At 44.7% G+C, this 26,095-nt stretch overlaps 2 protein-coding genes across 2 annotated transcripts in view; both read right to left on the reverse strand.

The window, feature by feature from the left end:
* TFEB (transcription factor EB) overlaps positions 1-10,294 on the reverse strand; it is a 73,537-nt gene extending 63,243 nt beyond the window's left edge. Inside the window, exon 1 of the mRNA XM_035121593.2 lies at positions 10,003-10,294. The gene's annotated coding sequence lies outside the window, so the exon portion shown is untranslated. The remainder of the gene's footprint in view (positions 1-10,002) is intronic.
* A 6,482-nt stretch (positions 10,295-16,776) lies between these two features.
* Positions 16,777-24,548, reverse strand: LOC118089240 (gastricsin-like). Its single transcript, XM_035123730.2, has 9 exons — positions 24,405-24,548; positions 23,774-23,924; positions 22,428-22,545; positions 21,690-21,808; positions 21,184-21,383; positions 19,572-19,694; positions 17,641-17,788; positions 17,322-17,420; positions 16,777-17,115 (listed from the first exon to the last, which is right to left on the reverse strand). Exons 1-9 carry the CDS (start codon positions 24,458-24,460, stop codon positions 16,963-16,965), a joined length of 1,167 nt encoding a protein of 388 aa, XP_034979621.1. The 5' UTR covers positions 24,461-24,548; the 3' UTR covers positions 16,777-16,962.
* Between the last annotated feature and the right edge of the window lie 1,547 nt (positions 24,549-26,095).

Here is a 26,095-nt window from a genome sequence, read left to right on the forward strand (position 1 = left end):
CTCCGCCCAGCGCTGCTGGGCGCTCCGGGCGCTCGGCGCTGCAGACCGCTGGTTCCGGCGGCGGGGGGCAGGCCTCGGGCAGCTCTCCCCCCAAAAGAAGAGGCCAGGCGCTGCAGGGGGCTCCGAGCGCTCGGCGCTTCGGAGCGCTCCGCTCTGCAGCCGCCGGCCTCGGGCAGCCAAACAAAAAGAGAAGAGGCCAGGCGCTGCAGGGCGCTCCGAGCGCTCGGCGCTTCGGAGTGCTCCGCTCTGCAGCCGCCGGTTCCAGCGGCGGGGCGGCAGGCCTTGGGCAGCTCCTCCCCCCCCCCAAAAAAAGAAGAGGCCAGGCGCTGCAGGGCGCTCCGAGCGCTCGGCGCTTCGGAGTGCTCCGCTCTGCAGCCGCCGGTTTCGGCGGCGGGGCGGCAGGCCTCGGGCAGCTCCTCCCCCCCAAAAAAAGAAGAGGCCAGGCGCTGCAGGGCGCTCCGAGCGCTCGGCGCTTCGGAGCGCTCTGCTCTGCAGCCGCCGGTTTCGGCGGCGGGGCGGCAGGCCTCGGGCAGCTCCTCCCCCCCAAAAAAAGAAGAGGCCAGGCGCTGCAGGGCGCTCCGAGCGCTCGGCGCTTCGGAGCGCTCTGCTCTGCAGCCGCCGGTTCCGGCGGCGGGGCGGCAGGCCTCGGGCAGCTCCCCCCCCCCCGCAAAAGAAGAAGCCAGGTGCTGCAGGGCGCTCCGAGCGCTCGCTGTTTCGGAGCGCTCCGCTCTGCAGCCGCCGGTTCCGGTGGCGGGGCGGCAGGCCTCGGGCAGCCCAAAAAAAAGAAAAGAAAAAAAGAGGCCAGGTGCTGCAGGGCGCTCCATGCGTTCACTGCAGCAACAGCAGCCGGTTCCAGGCCCCTCTGGCTGGCTGGGGCGCTTGGCGGTCTCGCATGGAGGTATGTCTTATTTTCGGGGGGTGTCTTAGATTTCACTAATGATAAAAAATGCTGCCATGGCTTACTTTCTGACTACGTCTTAAAAAAGGGGAAACACGGTAACTACTAATTATTACTACTAATAGTAGTATATTATTATTAATTAATAGTACAACTGGCAAGGGGGGGAGGGATAGAGAGTTTAGTAATAGTAATAATTAGTAATAATTAAAACCCTGTACAGTGGTACCTCAGCTTACAGACACTTCAGGTTACAGACGCTTCAGGTTACAGACTTCGCTAACCCAGAAATAGTACCTCGGGTTAAGAACTTTGCTTCAGGATGAGAACAGAAATCATGCGGCAGCGCGTCGGCGGGAAGCCCCTTAGCTAGAGTGGTACATCAGGTTAAGAACAGTTTCAGGTTAAGAACGGACCTCCAGAATGAATTAAGTTCTTAACCCAAGGTACCACTGTAGTGCTATCTCATTGTGAATCCTGCAGCTTTTGCTGCTGTCAAGTTCCCCGCAAATTTCCCAGCGCAAAACAAAGTACATTTGGAACTTGTATATAAGCAGCCATCGTAACCAAATATATGACTCATCCTCAGAAAAGCACCACTCAACCACTTCTGTTGCACTTTCTGTGTTTGGGATTCTTACAAAACCAGAAAAACCCATTGCTGGCCTCGTGCAATGCCAGTATGTAGGGCCAAGAAAACAGTGGGGTGTAGCAAGCCACAAGGCATCACACTGGTGCACACACAGGAAACTTGTGTTCTCATCCAAGGTCTGTCACTGAGCTGCAGCAGAACTTCAGGCAATCCCCTTAATTTCCTTTATTCTAATTTTAGTTCAAATATTTTGGTGCTGTTCCAATATTTAAAAAAAACAGCTAATATTGCACTTACTGAAAGCAGCTCCCACCAAATGATGTATTCTTTTCCCCCAGTGTTCATCAAATAAGCCTGAATTTTAATAACTTATCTATGGAAAGGATCAGTTTAAATCAAGGGCTTATCATTTAACTGACATGCCAGGTACTCCCCTTGTCAGCGTTCTGTTCTTACATAACGGAATGGGTAGCCTTCCCTGTCCTTCAGCATCTGCTACCTGAGGCAGTGCCTCACTTTGCTTAATGGTAGGGCTAGCACTGGGCTCTGCTATTTGAGAAAAGAATGGTATTCTCCAAGTCACACTAGATTGTGGCTTTGAATGCTGGGTATCTCAGAAAGATAATCACATTGTTGAGAAGACATCAGAATATTGTGCAACAGCTATGCTTTTGCGGCTCATGAAACTCATTGTCTGGCAGGCACTAAACTGTATGAAGAGGACACAACTTGAATTTCACAATCTTACAGTAATAATAATATATAAAAATAATAATAAATTGTCCTGTAGCACCTAGAGACCAACTAAGTTTGTTCTTGGTATAAGAAACGAAAGCTTACACCAAGAACAAACTTAGTTGGTCTCTAGGGGCTACTGGACAATTATTATTTATTATTAATATTATTATTATTTATATATTTCGACTGCGTAAGACCAACACACCTACTACCTGAATCTAGTAATAATAATAGTAATAATAATTAAATGCCTGCCAAATCATTTTCTCTCTCTCCACCATGTTGAAAAGTCAAACAGATATATTCCTTATTGCCATATGTTTAAATACTTTAGTTCTTTATAGAAGTCACAGTGGGTGCAGCTAACTGGCAGAGTGCATAATTTACTTGAAAAATGTCCCAGGTTCAAGTTCCCACATCTCCAATGAAAAGTAGGGCTGAACAAAAATGCTCCCTCATTTGCATGTGCAACCTGCTTTGGGTGACTGATTGAATGCTAGTGAAATTCACCTAAAGATTCAGAGCCCTTTACTCACTGCGGCAGGCTCTTTTAAACTTGTTTGTGTTGTTGCCCCACGCAATGGCAGAACCGGGTGCCTCCAGTCTGTCGCAATTTTGCAGGGGAGATTCAAGCACAGTTAGATTGGTTTATGCAGGTATATTGGATTAAAATATCCAATATAGCACAAAAAAATAAATCTGTTTTAAGCAAAAATTAACTCACGTTTTGCAGTTTGGAAAGTGTTGGAGAAATACATTGAAAAGCGTGTGATGAACAAATGACTACTGGGAAGCCATATGAACACCCCCCAGAAGCGGATCAGGGCGAAAGCTCATTGTTGTATAACAGTTATGCAAATGTGTCATAACACATGCTCAATGAAGACCGGATATACTCTAACCTCCATATATGCTTTGTGCAAGCAAATCAGGATAAACAAGTCCTCTGGAAGAGCCCACCATTTCCCCTTCAGCTGTCCCTTCAAATTACACTATTATAATGATGTACATAAACACACATTTTCAATCCTCTGCTATTTTTCAGGCAGAATTTTATTTTATTTTCCATCTGAAATATTTATCCAGTTTAATATTTATTCGGTGTTGCTTTTTCAAGCCTATCATGTGTTTGTTTGTTTGTTTGAGTGGGTGTTAGGAGAGTTGCTTTGACTGTCACAAAAGCTAACCAATCAGTATTCACACAACCAGCTTCTACTGGAAGTAGGAAGCACCTGCTGCTCCCCAGAACGAATCTTTTAGCAAGGTTGTACATTTGACTGAAAAGAGATGAATGTGGATCATGTTGTATGTATCTGTATGTACCCTTTTTACACGTGAGAGGGTTCAATCGGTTTTCAGTCTCACTCCTGCTATTTATGTTAGCAGCTTACCCTTATTCATATGGAAGAGAATCTGGGGACAATTTATTCCTAATGCAAATTAGTCTTTTAGGCAATGAAGGTTACACATTACAAAACTAATTGAAGCGTAAGCCAAGTTAAGCCTTATGTGTCAAAACTGAATCCTGATTGTGTGAGCAAGCTCTTTGGTAGTTTATCTGAGGTAAAGGCTGGTGTATCAGATAGCGATTAACAAAGGCCACTACAATAATCACACACGGCATTGATAACACGTTTCCTGTGGAACCTCAGCCATCATGTTCAAAAACAATTAAACGTCTCTAAGGAAAAGACTGTCCTGTGACAAATTCTTGAGTTTCTGGTGCCAGTGCTGCAGCTCCTTGCAGCGAGGTTTAGCATGACTTACTCCAAAATGCCATGTTCATGTCTAAGTCAGCAGTTCATAGGCTTCTTGCCAAAAACATACTCTATACAGCGGTAGCTGCTAAGCAACTCTGGAAAACTCAGCTAATGCCATTAAAGCAATGAACAAAAGCTGGGGAAGGCTGCACCAAAGCCCACACAGCACTAGTGATGTAAGTTTCATGCAATGCATGCAACTGAAGATCTTCATGCCACACTGCATTCCATGTTGGAATCACTGCAACAGTGTTTGCTGCAACCTTAGCACTGCTCCAGCTAGTGGATGAAAACACAGGGGCATGGGAAGATAGGGGCGGTGGGGGCGGGCCGCCATCACCTCTGCCTGCCCCGCCCCCAAAATGTGCACGTCGCCCCTATGCGCGCCCCAAAATGTGTGCGTTGCCCCTGCACACGGTGCACCCTGCCCCCAAAATGCGCGCATGAAGCTCCGCCGCTGTGAAAACAGTTTTGTGTCTCTCTGTTGTGTGTCACACATTAAAGGCAATTAAGTTGCCATAAATAGGGTTGCCAACAAAAGTTGTTGAGCGGCAAAAATGACACTGCCGACGTGGGTTGCCAGGCGTACGGCAGCCCTACATAACAGCATTCCCAGGGCGTTTCTGTATTATTAGTGTGTGTACACAATTGTGATTCCTTTGCTGCCTCTACCTAGACTACTACTATCAAGGTGAAATCCATAATATATCCCAGAATTCCAAAGCACTTTATAAGCCATACCAGGCCAGATGTCTGAAGAGACTTGCCGGTTATTCTAAACCTTAACAACTACCCCTCGTTTCAGAAGTGAGCCCTAAACTGCATAGGATCCTGCAGTTCTGAAATTTTAATGAAGGATGGCCATCACCAGAGAACAGCAGCAGTAATAACCATGACAGAAGATAGACTTCCCACAATATGGTTCTTGCCTGGTTTTAAAAAAATACAATGGTGAGGACAACCGGGGGGGGGGGGTAGCCAAGCTCTTTTTGTCCGTTGCATAAATCTTAGGTAAGAAAGGGAAAACCAAGTCCAAATTTCAAGTACATCACCATGTGCAATGCTGCTATAGAAAGGCACATGGAAGGGGGGGGGAGAGAAACTAGATTCACACCCTCCTGCAGCTTCCTGCTGATAAGAAGAATTCCTGGACTTTAGCCACCCAATGTCACTTGGAAAGCATCACTAATATATACGATGGAAATTGTATCTATGTGCTTACAAGGAATGATATCACATTCTCTTTCTCCAAAAATAAGACACTGTCTTATATTTATTTTTCCTCAAAAAAAAACCACGGTCGCTTATTTTCAGGGGATGTCTTTTTTATTATTATTAAGTATGGTACAGTTTAATGGTATGGTACAAGGTTAAACTGCCTATCACTACGGCTTATTTTCTGGTTATGGCTTATTTTCGGGGTATGGCTTATTTTCGGGGTATGGCTTATTTTCGGAGAAACACGGTAAGTTATACTGTACAGTACAGTATAGTGAAGCCACATCATCTGTTTCATAGATCACAAAGCAGGGATATTCTGATACCAGAGAATAATCAAAGTAACAAAATGTTGCAGCATGGAATGATCCTCTTTAGTGTTCTGGTAAACCATGCCCCTTTCCAGGATATGCCATTCCATATACTCCCGTTTTCTGATTTCTCTCTCTCTCTCTCTCTCTTACACACACACACACACACACACACACCAGTCAGCCAGCATTCTATGCCCATCCAAGCACATTCAGTCCTCATTTGGCTGTTTTAAAACTTAAGGAGGGCAAGGAAGGTCCCTCTTAGTGAATTTTTTTTGTACTTTTACAAACCTTGAGTGTCCCAAACTGCTGATACTGTATGTGGATGGTGCCATTTTGAATTTCTGACTGTATCCACATTCAGCTTCTTAGTCTGGAAACAGAGGGAATGATTACTTTAATGTAAATACATCCCTATGACCACTGCTGGAAAATGATGGCCTCATCCACAATCTGAGGCCATGGTGAAGAACAGTCCAGGCACACTGCAATCCCAAGAACCACAAAGTAATATGGGGAAGGTGGTAGTGAGAATCTCCCTGGCATGACACAAACTTTTAACTTATTGTAGCCAGAAAGCAAGGGATATTTTCAGACACTATGACAACACTCACAAGCTCCACTTATAAACATTGAATAAATGACTGTGTAGTTCAGATATGGTTCAAACATAATGCTTATCTGTGATCAGGCTTCGTTTGAGGGAGCCAGACTAGACCCTTCAACTCAATTGTTTCTTCATCCCCCATCACTTCTTTGTGCTTGGCCTGCAAACCAGGATCCCATCCCAGTTTATAATCCTTTGTGGCAAAACAAGGGCAAACCATTGTTTGCCAGTTCAGCAAAGTATGGTTTGCCTCAAACCAAGAAAGAAGGGAGGGAATCGCCAGGCACAAGGGGATAAGAGAGTGCATCAGCTAATGCCAACCTTTGGCCCCTTCATGTGAAATGAGGGGTGGGGAACCTCTTGTTCTATAGGTGTTACTGGATTTTAAACTCCCATCATCCCTGACCATTGGCCATACTGGCTGGGGATGATGGGAGTTGGAGTCCAACAACACCCAGAAGGTCACAGGTTCCCCAGCCTATTAGCATATGCGTCTACATGTGTAGAAGCAACATATTTACGTGTGTGTTTGTGTATGAGTAATAGAAGTAATTACTTAATGAAGTAATAGAAAGTAGCAGAACGGTGCAGAGGATGAGGATACAGAGAAGAATAGAGGGGTGGGCATCGTGAACTTTTTCCTGTAGTTTACATGAACCTGGACATCTGATTAAAACTTTAATTTCTCTCAAGAGAAACTGCCTTGCATAGCGATTACTTCTGGGGTTGAAAATATACTACTGGGTTTCCTATGCGCTTGAGCTGAAAAGCAACTGCACGTTTTTACGTTATGGTATCAAATCACGCTCTGCCAACCACATATCACTGAATGACTCAACATTTACAGTCACTGCTCCTTTTCCCTTGTAGTAGTTTGGAATTTCTCCTTTGATACTGACAGAGAATAAATGGTTGCCTCAGTCACATGTTTTCTGGCTAATTAATCACCTAGTGCACATGGTGTGTTTTTTCCTAGCTCCTGCCGACAATGAGTGGGGCACCATCTCAGTAAGATGCATTGGCACAGCTGTTTGGAGAGCTTATTATGGGTTCAGGATCTAGCTATCTTTAACGTGGCACTGGCAGTCTGAGACAAGGGCTCCTTTACCCGTAGTCGCACATGTCACTAAATGATTTTGTGTGCATGTGAGAATGCTGTTCATGCCAGAATTTTTTTAAAAAAGTGGAAGAGAGGCACTTTTAAATGGCATAAACAGGCTTACCAATGTAGGTTTTCTGTTCTCGCTAAAGATGCCAAAAATTCAAAAAGCATGTGTGAAAGTGGACTGAGAAACCGTTCATACCAGCAGCATTTCATCACTATCTGCCTCAAGCCTTTATACAAGGAAATTTGACAATCTGGGGCCAATCTCACTCTGTGCCTTTTTCTGGCCATTTTGGTAGGACAATTGGGTCATCTTTTATTTTGAAATCAAATGTAGTTTCTCCCACTGCTGTAGCAAGATGACAGCAAACACCTTTCCTCTTCTAGCCAATGCTTAAAAAGATAAAGGTGCCCCATTAAGAGTTGCCAAATCCAGGCCCTGTCTATAAAAGACCCCAGGTATGAACATTCAGTCACCTAAAATCCCCCATCTCACTTTTAAGGTGAGGCAGAGCCTTCCACTTGCTTAAAAACTAGTCCATGCTGTGGATTCTAACTCAAGAGACGAAACTCAGCTTGAGTTTACATCCAAGGAATAAGAGGCTCTGAAGGACGGACTGCTCTCATTATTTGCCAGATCTGCTTGTCCGATACAGAGTCACCTGTATATCTAGCATCTGTAAACAGAAAGAAAAGCAAGGGGCCCAAGAAAAAGCAGGCAAAGACCTGTCGACGCAGCCCCACTCAAACCCCCATGCTGGAGATGGAGGGCAGCCATGCATGAAGTCAAACAAATATGATAGAGGAAATTAACAGCACAGAGGGGGAGGGAATATCCACACATTGGCCATCTGTTCAGTTTTCTACCACGTGCGTTAAGGAAAAAAAGTCACCAGGTCTCAGAGCAGTTTCCTATGCGCTACAAAACTGTTCAGGAAAAGAAGTTTTCAGAATTCTGAAATTTTCATGACACAAAGCATATACTGTAATACCTATATACTACACACACACTTTTGCTGGTCATCAGATTTGCTGTAGTTTAAGATGGCTGAACTAAATTTTGAACTAAGCTTTCTTCCGCTTTTTAAACTGGGCCTTCTTCACTGCCAGCGAAGAGCAGCCCCAAGACTAGAAATTAAGCAGCTGAAACCTATCCTCCTGAGCCTAGGAGCCAACTCCTAGGGGCCTAGGTCCTTTCAGCCCCCCCCCATAAAATATTTGAGGGGACTGGACCCCCCTCCCCAAAGTTGATGGACATTGCCATTCAAGTGGTGGGTGTGAACCGAGCCCTGTGATCAGTTTTGCGGGGCTTACATGTCCGTCCCCCAATATATTATTCAATTTAGCACCCCTGCTCCTGAGATTTTATTTCTCTGGGTTGGGCCACAGCTGGAAGCACTGGAGCAGAGACAGTAAAGAAAAGTTGGCAACCCTACTCTAGAGGAAGCCCCAGGCCTTTATCTCCTCTTGCCTCGGATCAGGGCCTGCAGGGTGAGACACGTGAAGGCGCCTCTTCCCAGCACTGGGCTTGCGCGGAAATAGCCTGGCTACAAAACAGCGCCGCGGGCGGGCTGGGTAGCTGCTCGCAGGACGCGCCCGGTATCCCTTTCCGCCACCGTCTCCTGACAGCACACGTGGGAGCTTCCCGGGACATGGAAATTAACAATAATGAGCGCTCATTAAACTAATGAGAAGCCTTGCAGCGCTTGTCATCGTGAACTTCCGTCTCGCGCCAAGAACGAGGCAAGCCCGGCTCTCGGAGATTGCCCGCCTCTCGCGCCCAAGCGCAGCTCCCAGCCGAGCGCGCCGACGGAGCGAAGCAACCAGCGCAGCCCGACTCCGCCCCCGCGCCGGACTTTGCAAACTCCGCCGCTGCCCCACTCGGAGCAGCCGGCAGTTTCCCGGCTTTCTGCAGCAGCAGTTACGTAAGAGGCCCCCGCGGCTCCCCTCTAAGCTCCTGGCGGCGCTGCTGAGAAGGCAGAGAGAGGAGGGCAGAAGCGAGCAGCCCTTCGCCGCCCCTCTCCGCCTTGACGCGGGTGGAGTTGAGCGGCTCTCCTCCCTCTCCCCCCCCCCCATTGTTTTGCTGCTTGACTTCTCCAGTTCCGGCATCGGCTTTCCCCTCCCCCGCGCTCCCCCCCACACACATTGACAGTTCCCGGCAATGGGTCGTCGTCGTCGTCGCCCCCCCTCCCGTCGGGGTGGCGAGAGTCGACTCGGGACCCAAACGCACTACCGTATGATGGCTCAAAAGCCGGCTTGATCTCTTGCAAAGGAGTAGGGGAGAGAGACGGCGGAGAGAGTTGCTTGCCCTCCACCCGACTCGCCCTGCCGCTCACCTGCCTACCCTTCTCAGCGACCCAAGTTACACATATAAACTTCTTGATCCCACGACGCGTCTCCCTCTCCCCTCCCCGCACTCTCCTTCCGGCTAAACACAAACTCCCGATCCCCGCTTCGACACCTTCTCCCTCTTCCACCTGCTCCGCTTAAGGAGACCTCGCGCGCCTCGTCGGTGAAACAGAGCGCTGGGTCCTTTAGGATTCTCCCGCCTCGCTCCCACCAACCACCTCAGCCGGGGGATTTCTATTTATTTTTTATTTTACCCCCACCTCACCCCCCCAACACACACACAGCGGGTGTTGCTGCCGCCACCTCGGCTGGCAGTTCACACGCCCGCCTGCCCGCCCCAAACGGCGCCTCTGGAGATTGTAGCTTTTTTGCCTGGAAGTGGCACGCGCGTCCGGAGTCTGCCCGCTCTCGGCGTACTTACCCTCCCGTGAAGGTCAGAGTCGGCTGCGCAGCCACTGGAGGGGAGGGGGAGAAAAACACGCCACTTCCCAAGCCACTTGGCCAACTCGGCTCAACTTGGGTGCCCTCTGCTTGTCCCGCCGCTCTCCTCTGGCTTTTCTCTTGGCACCAGGTAGTTCCAGCTGTTGCAATCCTCTCCTGTGCGCTGCCAGGGGTGCTTTCACCCCCCAGGACCCCTTACGGACAGCTCTCCCTCCCCCTAATTTACTGTCACCTTCTCGCTCTTCAACTTCCTAGATGTACCCAAGAGAGGGCAGCACTCAACCATGGCTGGCCACGCCCCCTTTTGCGTAGCCTGCCGGGAAATGTAGTTCCCGAGAGGTCCTCTCCCAAGCGGAATCGCGCTCGTTCTCAAAACAATTCCTGAGAGCGCCCACGCAGGGTCGGCGGTAGGCAGGCGGCCGCGGTTTTGCGTGTTCTTTACGCGTTCGTTTTCTCTCAATTATCCACCCTGTTGTGAATGAGATGCTGTTAAATGAATGTTACACGACTTGAAAAGGGCAGCTTAAGAAATACTGTAACTGAAATGAGTTAACTTTATAAAAACTAATGCTTAAAAGATAATATGTTGCCATTCCCAAGCAATTTGGAGATGATCGTCAACACAAAAGCTCACCAAAGCACATACTGCTCTGCTGATCAGAACAGATGCTCCCTAATCTTTAATATGAGATCTGATCGAAGAGAGAAGGGGAAAGGTGCCCTAGCGTTTATATCTCACATCATTCTCTTAGGAACGCAATGTGACATACATGGTCCTCATTTGAAACACACAACAACACTGAGACTCAGTGAGCTTCATGGCTCAGTGAGGATTTGAACCCTGGTTTTTCAACTCCTAGTCCAACACTCTAATCACTATACACCACAAGGGTAGTGGAAAACTTTCATTTCTCCAATAAATATCTGCTTATAACCTTGAGGTGGAAATACATGAGTTCAGAATGAGTTAATAGAAATTGCACAGGGAAAGGTGAGAATGCAAACTGTTTATATACAGTAATACATTTTTATAATATTTTCTCTCGAAGTTCTTTTAAGAGTTAGGAAGAGATCAAATGTGCCAATCCTATGAGCATTTACAAGTACACTCTATCTAAAATCATGGCCACAGAATGCCAACTGTTTAGATCAAGGGTGGGGGACTTGATTTGGTTACAGGCCAGATCCTTAACTCTTTTATAGCCCCCACTTTGACAACTGGGCATAGCTACTCAGCTGTCAAATCACCCAACATCATGATGATGCCAGATCATCAGCTGACTAGCTGGGCTGCACAGCACAGCACAGGTCTCTTGGCATGGCATTTGTACCACTAGAGGAGATACTGGGAGCAACCAAGAGGGGCAGATTGTTGTGATTTTGCCTTGTTCGTGGAAACCAAAAAAGACAGGAAGATAGAACCACGGAGAAACCTGGTCTAAATAAAGGCATTGGATTCTTATCTCATTATACATGATAAAGCCATCTCACCCGTTGCTTTTCCTATGGGATCAATTTGCAGTTGTAAACAGTCGTAAATTCTTCCTGTAAGACCAAATGCAGTCATAAACAGTCCGGGTTTCCCACCACCCTTTTGAGTGGTGCCCCACCTCACTATATGTGGGGATCTGGTGACTTCTGTTTCAGTGTATCTGAAGAAGTGTGCATGCACACAAAAGCTCATACCAATGAGAAACTTAGTTGGTCTCTAAGGTGCTACTGGAATGATTTTTTTTATTTTGTTCCTAAGACGAGTATCATGAATGAGTAACCACAGCAGCAACATTCCAAAATTGTTACTAAGCCATTGATTATAAGAAGTGGTGCTTCTAATTACAATGATGCACAGTGAATGACAATGTACCAACCATTAGGGCTGAATTATATAATCTTTCAGTTAGAGTAATCTATTTAAAGCATTTTAACTGCTTTAAAAGTGCCATGTATTAATTGGATGGCAAGTTATTTTAAAACCATATATATATAAATACACATACATACATACATACACACACACACACACACACACACAGTAGGTTAAAGGCACCATAGAAGAGGCGTTCTGTCTTCTCCATCACACATGGAGCAGATATTCACATCATCTAAAAACAAGGGAAGTATACACTCCCTCCCGACACACACACCTTCAGAACTACCGTTTTCATTTATAATGTATATGCGATTTAGTCAACACAAATTCATTCACAGATTGATTTAGCCCTCATAACAATGGTATACGGCTGTATATAGTCCCAGCCACAACATCTCAGTAAAAAACAGCATTATCATTGTGTCCCTATAAGCAAGGCTCTCATATCAGCTGTACTATGCAGGAGTTCTTCAATGCTAGCAATTAGGTGGATGTATGAAAGCACATCTCATCCCTGTGGTAAATTCCTGTGTTATGGAGCATATCCTCTCCTCCTAACAGCCCATTTCAACAAATTCTCCTATCATGAGTTATATATGTGTTGCAATAAAGTTGTGGACATCATTCACATGTATGGATGAAGGAAAGGACTAATGAACAGGAGTGGCAACCTCTACAGGCCTGTGATAAACTTCAAAAGCATCAGAGATACATGAATGCCTATCTGTGCCAGTAACTGAAACACCTGGAGAAGCTTTGAAACCCTAAAGTGTGACTCAGTGTTCTTTAAATCCATTGCTCACCTCTCAAGTGAGGGATGGAGACATTCCAGAGATTTGTGGGAGACCTCATAGGTAAATTGCCAACCAGCTAATAGTAGGATATAATAATACACCAAAAGTTGGGGGGGGAAAGAGGTGGTGTGTGCCTAATGGGGAATCAATTGCTTAAATAATAGCTGTGCTTAATCTGAATCAGGGTTCAATCCTGGAGCCTCTTTTGGCCTCTAGGATTCAGTGGATATGATGCAAGAAGAAGTGGTCTGGCTCTCAAAATGTGAATGATGGCTTCCCGTTCACCAGCTAGTAGTAATGCCAGCCAGTTGCTTCCCTCTTCCCCATAATAACATAAGAAGGGGCTGCTGGATCAGGCCAATGGCCCATTAAGTGCAACATCCTGTTCTCACAGTGGCCTATCCACACACCACCACCACTGAGACAGCTATCACAAGAACCTAAATTAGCTGGTTTTGTAGGATACATTTTTTAAAAAAAATGAATGTGTATCAGGTTAGCCTATGGTTCCCAAAGAATCAGGTAGGAAATATAAACAACTGGTTGTTGCAGCATCTACCGCACCATATTCAAAATATATGCCAAAAAAGGGGTGTGAGATGTAAGAGCTTATTGACACTTAAAATTTGGCCCCGTGCTTTCTAGACACAGGTCTACACTTTAAAGCTCAGTGGCTAAGTGATCTCCTTTTTTTTGCCCTGGTGCTTTGCCCACAAAAACCCACTCTTTAAAGCTACAGCGTTTGGGGCTTTTTAGGTTAGGGAAAAGGCATGCAAGTTTATAAAATTATGTGTGGTATGAAGAAAGTGGTTAGAGAAAGGTTTAGCTCACTCTCTTGTAACACTAGAACTCAGGGACATAAAACGAAGCTGAATGTTGGAAGATTCAGGACAGACAGAATAAAATACTTCTTCATGCAGTGTAGTGTTAAACTATGGAAATATCTCCCACATGAGGCAGTGATGGCCACCAACATGGATGGCTTTAAAAGAGGATTAGACAAATTCATGGAGGATGGGACTAACAATGACTACTAGGCAGGATGGCTCTGCTTTGGCTCTGAATATCCCTGAAAGTAGGGTTGCCAGACTCAATAGAGGCAGTTTAATTGCCCTGCTCTCCTTTGAGTGAATTCATCATGCGAAAGGCTGGACTAGATGAATCCCAAGCAGGAATTAAGATTGCCGGAAGAAATATCAACAACCTCAGATATGCAGATGACACAACCTTGATGGCAGAAAGTGAGGAGGAATTAAAGAACCTTTTAATGAGGGTGAAAGAGGAGAGCGCAAAATATGGTCTGAAGCTCAACATCAAAAAAACCAAGATCATGGCCACTGGTCCCATCACCTCCTGGCAAATAGAAGGGGAAGAAATGGAGGCAGTGAGAGATTTTACTTTCTTGGGCTCCTTGATCACTGCAGATGGTGACAGCAGTCACGAAATTAAAAGACGCCTGCTTCTTGGGAGAAAAGCAATGACAAACCTAGACAGCATCCTAAAAAAGCAGAGACATCACCTTGCCGACAAAGGTCCGTATAGTTAAAGCTATGGTTTTCCCAGTAGTGATGTATGGAAGTGAGAGCTGGACCATAAAGAAGGCTGATCGCCGAAGAATTGATGCTTTTGAATTATGGTGCTGGAGGAGACTCTTGAGAGTCCCATGGACTGCTAGAAGATCAAACCTATCAATTCTTAAGGAAATCAGCCGACTAAACAACAACAACTCCTTTGAGTCTGAGACTGAAACCTTAAACCTTTGTTTAGCAAAGGGTCTGCTGGTTTCTCTTTAACGTTTCCAGAAACCCTACCTGAAAGGGAGAGTCATGTCATGCTCAGGTCCTGTTTGCATCTTCCCATGGGTATCTGGTTGGGCACTGTGAGAACAATACACTGGCTCAGATGAGCCACTGCCCTTATGTTCTGGACAACTAGGTCAAGGCCCACTAGGTGGCAATATTGCAGTGCACTGTCATGTGTCTTTCTGTATGGGCTGAGTGAGTCTGCAAGTTGCCAATCCAATCCAACAAGGGGGATCTGCTAAGCTAAATACGTTTCTGCACACATATTATTTGCTAGAGAGACCAAGAACACGTGCAATGGGCTGCTATTCGTTACTTTTTAAAGGGTGCAAATTCAGATGTGCATATGAATGGGCACCCCTATCTAATGTAGGAATGGGGAAGTGTGTGCATTGAAAGCAATGTGCTGCAGGGTATTGATTCTCACAGTTCCCAATCCAGCAATTGCTGTGTGTGTTGAACTTTTTATCTGAAGAGGGGAAACTGAAATTCTATACATACTTGGGAAGGAGTCCAGTTAATGGAACTTATTTCAGGCTATAATCATAAGCTTAGTAGGAAATAATCACCATTGGGCTCATTGGGAAATATGTGTAGGTAGCATAATTACTACTTAGAAAAACCAGTTATTAAAACATGGCCAGTGCTGGGAGGAAATAGATATTGCTTGAAGCAGGGAACTCACATGTGAGCTATTTGTTAAATAGCTTACAACGATCCATGGTGCTGAAGCATAGGGTTCAGCAATGCTGCTCTGGTGGGAAAATGCCCTAGGTAGTAATAACATTGGGATAAATTGTAATGTCTCACTAGCATGGTGGCATTACACCTGAGCCTGTTTATTTATGAGGCAGTGCCAAGGGGCTTTGTTAATGGGTCCCTGGCCTTATTTCCCTTCCCGCTCTTGGTTCGAAAACTCTATTATGTTCTTTTGCTTTAGAAACACGTGTGAACTGCACAGAAGTAAGGCAGGGTGGAGGGTACAGGGAGGGTACAAAACCAGAGAGGTTTTGTACATGAATAAGGAACAGCTTGGCTCAGAGAAAGGGAACAATATAACAGGTCAGGTGTGTGTGTGTGTGTGTGTGCGTGCGTGCATATTTGTTTGTTTGCATGTGTGTATGCTCTTGTTAATTATGCTGTTTTAAATGTGCATTTTATATTTGACTTCACCTAGCAATTTTTTTAAAAAATGTTAACTTTGTTTGTGTTCAGTATGTATTCTGTAGTTGACCTCCTTTGTAATGTTTAATTTTGAAATCTTTAAGATAATATATTAGTTTTCTGTTAATTATGTTGCTTTGACTATATATTCTATATGTGACTTTCTTCAGATTGTTTTATTCATGTTTTATTGATGTTTTAATATTCTGTAAACCGCTGGAGGTGCTGGAGGAGACTCTTGAGAGTCCCATGGACTGCAAGAAGATCAAACCTATCCATTCTGAAGGAAATCAGGCCTGAGTGCTCACTGGAAGGACAGATTGTGAAGCTGAGGCTCCAATACTTTGGCCACCTCATGAGAATAGAAGACTCCCTGGAAAAGACCCAGATGTTGGGAAAGATTGAGGGCACTAGGAGAAGGGGACGACAGAGGACAAGATGGTTGGACAGTGTTCTCAAAGCTACGAACATGAGTTTGACCAAACTGCGGGAGGCAGTGCAAGACAGGAGTGCCTGGCGTGCTATGGTCCATGGGGTCACGAAGAGTCGGACACGACTAAACAACAACAACAAACCGCTTTGAGATTTTTCTTTAAAATATAAAGCAGTATAGAAATGTAATAATAATAATAATTGCATGCTTGGGTCCTGTGTATGGGTAATCTGAATGCATATTGGTCGGTAAGAATCTCCTGCTGTGTACCTGACTTTGGGAAACACTCTGGTCTTGTCCCTCGAGCATCTATTTACCTATGGAGGTGGTGCGGATGGATGGCTCTGTCTTTGGTGGGGTGGACTGGATGGCCTTGAGCAATCCCCTTTGTCATTTATCTGTGGATCCTAGAGCAATGCTGCCATAACAAGAGGCTTCCTGAGCAACATTTGGCATTGCTCCCTTCCAAAACATTAACAGTGAGCTGAGGCTGCCAGTGTCATTTAAAGGAGCTACCGTTATTTAGCCTAAGATTTATTCCAGGTACAGTATATAGATTCCAGCTAAGAGCACTCCTCTTTAATGCCCTCTGTAAATAGCAGAAAAGTAGTTGAACAGACTTGAGCATGAATATCTTGTGTTTGACCATTTATTATCCAATCTGCCACAAACATCATTATAACACCAAGAAAGGAAAAACCCCAGGGCTCCAGAGTGCAGATAGTTCAAGGAGAATAGTCTAAGACAAGCTTAAAGGGAAAGAAAGAAATTGTAACAGAGATAAGGGGAAGCATTTAAACTACCCCTTTCATCTCAGTAAGAATCTTAAAAGAAAGGCATTGTAATAGAGACAACTCAGGTATAATAGCAAAGAAGCTTAGGCAGCAGCTGCAAAGCCAATCCTGTTGTTGCCCATGTCGTAGACGGAATAGTATTTCCTGAGGAAGACATCTCCCAGGATCCAGAGTGGCTGTCCATTTTGGGAAGGCAGATATGTGGGCTCAATCCCAACTGTGCAGTAGCCATTGTTCTGTAAAGCAATAAATAGAAAGGGGGAAAGGCAAAATGAGTAGGATCCATTAAGATGCTAGCCCAGTTATTATAAAGACAGATGGCACACAAGAGAAAACCCTATCTTTCTTCTTCTGTCCTGAACATTAAGTTCTAATTCTCTCTATTGGTTCTATGCTAAAAGAAAACAAATGAATTAATGATGTCCAGATCTCTAAAACTTACATTGAGGATGTAGGCACTGGGGGGCAGAGGGAAGGAAACCCCATTGATGTTGAAGGAGATGGTGGGCAAATTCTGAACACTGCTGCAAGCAACCGCATACTGTGAAGGAAGAATGCAATGATGGGTTATTCTCCTATAGGAGTGGACAGCAAGGAACTGAGATGTAGTCATTCAGTAGGCATCAATTACTTCTATTATGCCAGGATTCTTGGTGACTTTGAGGCAACCCACACAAACTGTGCATAAACCAGCTGCATCCCACATCACCCTGCTTCCAGTGTTACCCTCCCAGCTCTTCAAAATGTTTAATGTCACCTACCTCTCCGTACTGATTTTGCTGAGCACCCACAGCCTGCACAAAACTCGCCATGTACTGCTGAGGAACAGTGAGGAGGGATGTCCCAGTGTCCACAATAGCTTGGCAACCTTGGCTGCACCATCCAGTAGCTCTTCCCCCAATAGAAAACCTAAGAACAGGGAACACATTGAAAATCCCACCATACCTCTCATGTAGGTGGCGCTGTGGTCTAAACCACTGAGCCTAGGGCTTGCCAATCAGAAGGTTGACGGTTCGAATCCCCGCAATGGGGTGAGCTCCCGTTGCTTGGTCCCTGCTCCTGCCCACCTAGCAGTTCGAAAGCACGTCAAAGTGCAAGTAGATAAATACGTAGGTACCGCTCTGGCAGGAAGGAAAATGGCATTTCTGTGTGCTGCTCTAGTTCGCTAGAAGCTGCTTACTCATGCTGGCCACATGACCCGGAAGCTGTACGCCGGCTCCCATGGCCAGTAAAGTGAGATGAGCGCTGCAACCCCAGAGTCGTCCACGACTGGACCTAACAGTCAGGGGTACCTTTACCTCTCATGTGCAGTCTTGCCTATATCCTCTGCAAAAAAATGTATGAAGTATTTGCTGGGCACTAAATTTCTTTTAAAATGCCTCCCTTTCACTGCCTTCTGTTCTGATGTGGGAGGACCAGGCCGTGCCATGTGCTTTTCTATGCACCAAAAAGAGTGGATTGATTCGTTGCTGATACTGATACAAACCTCATACTGACTCTTAACAAGCCAGTCTTACCTGCAGTCTTCCTAGTTGGTCATTTGTGTATCATGGCTTTCTTATTAGATTAGTATTCAGCCAATGCATAACTATACCATAACATGGTATAGTTTTACTAGGGACTGTACCCCTGGTCACTTCACTTACCAACCTCACCTACATTCACCCAACCTCCACCAACCACCCTTGCCAAAGCCATCCACTGCTTCCCTTTCCACTTCATGGTGCCAACCAGCCACCTTTTTCCTCCCTGTGAGCTGCTCATCCTGCCACACTTCATGGGGATCAGCCATGGCAGCAGCAGATTCCAAGGCCAACCATGAAGCAGGATGGTGGGCAGTAACAGTGGCAGCTGGTCTAAGGATCTGGATGCTGGCGGGCAGAGGAGCCAGAGTAACTGAGGGGCTGCCCTGGGCTGTTTGGGCTGTCCCTCTATGGCTTGCCTGGGCTGCCCATCCACTACCTCTTTTGATGCTGCAGTTCACAGCACCACCTGTAGCTGAGGGAAATTGCAGCATGATGATAACACTTACGTTTGTATAATATGGTAAGATATTTTATATCCTTGTGAGCTGCCCTCTTGATATAGAAGGTGAGGATATAAGTTATAAATATAAATTCCCACCCAGTGCTATATGCCGTTCACCTCCTTGTCCCTATTAATCCTCCAATCAACATCTCCATGAGATAAAGAAGCCATGGAGCAATGGGCTCAGGCTCAGTTCCTTGTCTAAATTTAAACAATAAGTTTGTGGCATGCAAAACATCTAGGCTTGTAGTCCAATTTTACACATTCAAGAAATAATCTTCCCTAGGGACATCAATGTACTTTAGATTGTAGCTATGTGATAGCCAGTTCACGTAGAACCCAGAGTGGAAATGCTGAACACACATTGCTGTAGGCTCATGAGCAAAGCCACATCCTACTTCAATTTTAATCCACTGCAGTTTGAATATTCTTATTCCAGAAATCATGTGAACATAAAGTGACAGTGCAATCATTTACTTTGGTGAAATCTCTATGGTGCTTTGAGAAACAATGTGTAAGTTTCAGTTTATATCTGCATTCCTTCTAGAAGAGTCTGGCTCAAATCCAAGAAGGTGTCGCCATGAGTTCAAAAGCACAGCACTATATAGATATTATGGGAATTCTCCAACGCTCTTGAATTATTTTTTTAACAATTTCAACTCACTCTTGAATTCCAATCTGCCAATAAAGTTCTTGGGTGACTGGAGCCCAATAGATCTCTCCAGAGTACAGTCGAGTGTCTACACCTCCAAAGACAACCTCACCACCATACTGAGAGCTTGGTTGGCTACAAACAAAAAGAAAGGATTGGGCATTCATAATTCGTTATGGAATGTTTAAAGCAAAGAACATTGTGTAACGGGGTGGCCCTCATTTGGGTTGTATAAATGCAAAAATTCCCTCCAAGGACAATTAAGGATCTGAGATAAATACACAGTGAGAGTACAGTACAATCATACCTCGGGTTAACTACACTTCAGGTTGAGTACTTTCAATTTAAGTACTCTGCAGACCCATCTGGAACGGATTAATCCACTTTCCATTACTTTCAATGGGAAAGTTCGCTTCAGATTAAGTACGCTTCAGGTTAAGTATGGACTTCCAGAACCAATTAAGTACTTAACCTGAGGTACCACTGTACTGTACATATGAATTTCTTGTGCATTGTTGGTTGTTTTTTAATGACTGACTATCTACAACATTTAATGCAAAATTATACGCCAAAATATGTATATGTGTGAGAGTCAAGTCCCATGCAATATGTTGTTTCTGCGCTATAATTTTGTAAGTATTAATACATATAAGGGATCCAGGTGGCTCTGTGGGTTAAACCACTGAGCCTAGGGCTTGCTGATCAGAAGGTCAGCGGTTCGAATCTCTGTGACGGGGTGAGCTCCCGTTGCTTGGTCCCAGCTCATGCCAACCTAGCAGTTCGAAAACACATCAAACTGCAAGTAGATAAATAGGAACCACTACAGCGGGAAGGTAAATGGTGTTTCCATGTGCTGCTCTGGTTTGCCAGAAGCGGCTTTGTCATGCTGGCCACATGACCTGGAAGCTATACGCCGGCTCCCTCGGCCAATAATGTGAGATGAGCGCGCAACCCCAGAGTCGGTCACGACTGGACCTAATGGTCAGAGGTCCCTTTACATTTACCTTACAGCGGGAAGGTAAACAGCGTTTCTGTGCGCTGCTCTGGTTTGCCAAAAGCGGCTTTGTCATGCTGGCCACATGACCTGGAAGCTATACGCCGGCTCCCTCGGCCAATAATGCGAGATGAGCGCGCAACCCCAGAGTCGGTCACGACTGGACCTAATGGTCAGAGGTCCCTTTACCTTTACCTTTATTTTTCTACAGCCATGTACATTGTTGTATGTATGTTTTTTTGCTGGCTACTTTAGGAAACCTGGAGTGAATATAATCTATGCATAATATTAACATGTATAGTAACACATACAATAATGTGTATAAACATGCAAATAAAATTTGAGAAGTGTTTGTATTTATAGCAGAAGCACTCAGGGAAATAACTTACTTCTCATCAAAATCATGGAGTGAGAAGGAAGTTAGAAAAATTATGTGTGGAGAAGCTTAATACTGAGATTTTCAGAAAATTCCATGCCTTCATGACTAACTGAAATCTCATCTATTTCTGTGGCAGTAAAGCATGATTAATTTATTCTAGATCCAACCCATTTATATTTATGCTATGATGTATGAAAAGCAAAGGAGTGTGGGACATGAAAGCTAAAGGAAAAATGGCTTCTGTTTCTTACGAGCTCAGATAGAAGCTGAAGATTGGCTGTGAAAGCAAGTTTTGCTGCAACATCCCCTCTAAGGCCGTCGTAGCACCCCCAACTGCAAGAGAAGGATAAGCCATCCCTAGGATGCCATCAAACTGGGCATAAACAAAGTTGGAACCAGGTTCATTTTCACTCAGGCCGAATTCTTGCTTAGGGACAACAATGTTCTGGAGCTAAAGGAGACAAAGAGAAAGTGTCACCGTAAAATTCATAGATAGGATAGGAATGAAAAGAATTATAAATTGTCAAAAGAGGGCATCCACCATCTTAGTACCCTGCTTTTGAGCTTCTAGAACAGAGGTTGCCAACATGGTGCCCTTCAGATATTGTTGGACCACAACTCCCATCATCCCTGAATATTGGCTAAGAGGGATGGTTCCCCACCCCAGCATTAGCAGATTCACTTGACGGTGATTCATTGGCAGCATTAGACTAGTTCACACACACACACACCCAAAAAAAGGCCAAGTGACACTTACTCTCATGGTGTCAAAGCCAAAAAATCCATCAAGGTTACCGCTACCATATTGCAGGGAGAAGGTCTGTCCATTAGTGGAGTAGGTGGAGGACTGGCTGGGATTGAATCTTGAATGACCAGCTGTGGAGAGAAATATAATAAAAGGCTGAAACCTTCCATAGGATATACCCTAAATGTTGTACAGCATCAGCAGAAGTATACAGTTAGAAAAGCCTTTGCTTGGCATCATGGATGACAGAAATTCAGTTTCTTGGCAGCAAGGATCTGTTGAAGCTCTGTCTGTATTCCATCACACGACAGCTGGCTTAGCTGTGGCTATGAATAAAGCTGGGCGTGGGTGGTGCTGTGGTCTAAACCACAGAGCCTAGGGCTTGCTGATCAGAAGATTGGCGATTCGAATCCCCGCAACGGGGTGAGCTCCCATTGTTTGGTCCCAGCTCCTGCCCACCTAGGAGTTCGAAAGCACGTCAAAGTGCAAGTAGATAAATAGGTACCGCTCTGGCGGGAAGGTAAATGGCGTTTCTGTGCGCTGCTCTGGTTTGCCAGAAGCGGCTTAGTCATGCTGGCCACATGATCCGAAAGCTGTCTGTGGACAAATGCTTGCTCCTCAGCCTATAGAGCGAGATGAGCACCGCAGCCCTAGAGTCGTCCGTGACTGGACCTAACGGTCAGGGGTACCTTTACCTTCACCTTTTATGAATAAAGATAGCTTTTGAAAAGTTGGGGGTTGGTGACTTACTGCAAGCCTGGCTGTTGCAGTAGACAGAAGGCACCCACAAGTTTGAAGAGCCAGTGTCAAAGAGCACCAGGAAATTCTGAGGTGGTGTTCCAATGCTGATTTCTCCATAGTAAGAAGCCTGGGGAGAAAATATATTACATTGTGAATTTCATAAGAATTCTGGCATGAACTTAGCTCTGTGATTTGCATGGAATGAGTGATTCTGTGAATTTAAAAAGCTCCCAACCTGATCGATTTCCCAAGGCATAGGATTTCTCAAAAGACGCATCACACATTCACATTTACACCTTGGGATGTTGTGATCACTCAAATAGGGGGGTTTGAATGCCCTCAGATAGGATTGAGGCAAGAGGGACACTGCTCATAGCCTACTACATGCAGGGTGAATGGAGTCTCAGATAGCTTCACCATCACTTCAACCATTTCCCCCTTCTCTAAAGGATTGGATTGAGCTTTTGACCATGGATGGAAGAAGATAATCAACAATGGCAGCAACCAGTGGTTTCTCCATCATGCAGTGGGGATTCTTCCCAGCAGAAATTGTGCAAATAGCATCTTTTCTATGCTTAGGTAGTTCTCCAGCCTTATATCATTGTGGAATCTCATGCTGCTGGGTCTCCACAGGGCCCACTGTCAACTCTTCTCCTGCTACCTTCTTCCCCTGGTCCAAAGGTAAGTTACACACACTGAGGAAGAGGGAGGCAATGGTGCACATTTCGAGTGCTTGTAAGTCTTTTGTGAGCACTCAGGCCCAGTACCATAGCTGCCAAGTTATCCCTTTTTTAAAGGGATTTTCTATTATGCTGAATAGGCTTCCTCGCGAGAAAAGGGAAAACTTGGCAGCTATGCCCAGTACTCACATAAAGGCTTGAACTGTTAAGAGGGTTGAGCCTAGAAATACGCTGTGGTCTAAACCACAGAGCCTAGGGCTTGCCAATCAGAAGGTCGGTGGTTTGAACCCCCGTGACGGGGTGAGCTCCCGTTGCTCAGTTCCTGCTCCTGCCAACCTAGCAGTTCGAAAGCACTTCAAAGTGCAAGTAGATAAATAGGTACAGCTCTGGCAGGAAGGAAACGGCGTTTCCATGCGCTGCTCTGGTTCTCCAGAAGCAGCTTTGTCATGCTGTCTGCGGACAAACGTCGGCTCCCTTGGCCTATAGAGCAAGATGGGCACCGCAACCCCAGAGTTGTCCGCAGCTGGATCTAACTGTCAGGGGTACCTTTACCTTTACATTCCATGTGGTTTCTCAGCCTAATAGCATTCTGTTGTAGTGAGGAAAAATATAGGCTTGTTAAAGAGAACATCAAAGATACATAGACAAGTTAACAAGAAAGGACGGGAGACTCACATCCATGTACGCCATTGGTTCATAAGCAACATTGTACTCATTGAAGATGTACTTCTTGGCTGGGTCAAGTTTGTGGTTCTTCAGGTAGTCTTCCAGCACACCCTTCTCCTTCATCACCTCTCGGATAGACTTGCCCTTCTTCAGAAGGACGCTATATGGAATTAAAAAGCAGAGCATAGATATATAATTAATAGAGTGATACTTGCCATTCAAGGACCCCACACAACTTGGATGACAAAGAACCACCACCATATTTGTTCCTGTTGCTGCACTGAGACTGCCCCTTGCCCACTTCTTGTTGTTTTTCTACAGCAATTGAAGGAAGGATGCACATTCAACAAATTGAAGAAATTAGGTTTACTGAATATGTGAGCATTACTGCATGAAACACCCTTTATACATAGCTCCTCCTTACCATGTGGAGAAAAATATTCTCACATCTTCACTCATCCCCGTACACTCATCTACCGTAACTCTCTGTGCTATATAATTTTACCTTACTCCTGACTTACACCATGAAAGTCCAAAAATTATAATGCTATCTGATTTGCAAGCGAACAATTTTTGCATCTTATTGGTCTCTATGCTGTTCTGTTTCATATATAGTATTAAACTGAGTAAGAACACTCACTTCACTAGTCCATCTGACAGCTGGAAGCAAGCCAGAACCAGGAGCACCCACTTCATGATGCTTGGTTTCTCCCACAACAACACCTGATGAGCTTAGTAGACCTCAGAAGAGAGTGGCCTGAAGTCTCACTTTTCAGCCCTTGCTTTTATACCATGGATACCATCCCCAAAAATGAAAACACCTTATTGGCTGGCATTGCCATTGCTGTAGCCTAGTACTCAACCACTATCAACACAATCAGGTATGCTAAGAAATGCTTTTTTCATCCTTTCATTGACTTTCCATTAAAAGTTATAATTGTGTATATAAAGCAATTAAGATTAGATAAGAAACAATACATGCGCTGATACAGCAAGAGGAAAATTGGGGTTATCAAGAATGAGAAAAGAACAATCACTGTTCTTCACCCCATTTCTCTTCATCTCAATCCAATTGTTTCTTCTAAAAATCAAGGGATTCAGTGTTTGTGCATGTGGGGGTATATACACTATGTATATATAGACACCTGCATATATCTATAGATGATAGATAGATAGATAGATAGATAGATAGATAGATAGATAGATAGATAGATAGATGATAGACAGATCCAGTGCAATATTTAACAGTTCACCAAATGGGTTATGTCTGCCACAGATTTTTCATGATATTCCTGTTTCCTAGAAACAATTAAAATAATAAACATTTGAATGATTAATCAATGTAGGGATTTATCCAGCCTGACTTTTGAGATCAAGGATTCTAGAAAAAAAATATTCAAGATTCAGTTCCTCTTCTGGACTGGTAACCAGTTAAAGGACAAGAAATGTTGCATTCAAATAAATAAATCACCTCCACAAATGAAGGAAGTAAGAAGGAGGGTCCACCAAGGGCTTACATTGAGGCTGTTGCTATTTAATGTCTTCATAAGTGATCTGGAGTCAAGGGTGAATTGTGGGGTAGCCAAGCTTGTGGATAAACCCAAGTATACAGAATGCTGACATTCTAAGCAAGCCATTTTATATTCTAAAAATGACTCAATGCACAACAAATGAGATTCAGTGTAAAGTGGGACAACTCATCTATGTGAAAAAAAAATTACAGCATTTTAGATATATATATATTTAATAAGATGAGCGAGAGGGGACATGATAGAGGTGTTTAAGATTTTGCATGGTGTAGACCAGGCATCCCCAAACTTCGGCCCTCCAGATGTTTTGGACTACAAGTCCCATCTTCCCCAACCACTGGTCCTGTTAGCTAGGGATCATGGGAGTTGTAGGCCAAAACATCTGGAGGGCCGCAGTTTGGGGATGCCTGGTGTAGACGAAGTAGACAGAGTGATGTTTGTTTCTTTCATTTTCCTAATACTAGAACCCTAGGCCCCCCCAATGAAGCTGAATGTTGGAAGATTCAGGATAGACCAAAGAAAGAAAGTACTTCACAAACTGCTCCCGTAAGAATTAGTGATGGCCACCAACCAGGATGGCTTTAAAAAGAGAATTAGGCAAATTAATAAAGGATAAGGCTATCAAATGACTGTGCTCAACCTTTAATGTCAGAGGCGTTATGCTGCTGTCTTATCTTTATATATATATATAAATTGTTATTGGGTTAAAATACAAATATACATACATACATAAAATTTAAAAAGAAAGAAAAGTTAGAACAGGAAAGAAGATAAAAGAAAAGGGGGGAACACTACATACAAA

The sequence above is a fragment of the Zootoca vivipara genome, chromosome 7, assembly GCF_963506605.1.
Source record: "Zootoca vivipara chromosome 7, rZooViv1.1, whole genome shotgun sequence".
NCBI classification, from domain to species: domain Eukaryota; kingdom Metazoa; phylum Chordata; class Lepidosauria; order Squamata; family Lacertidae; genus Zootoca; species Zootoca vivipara.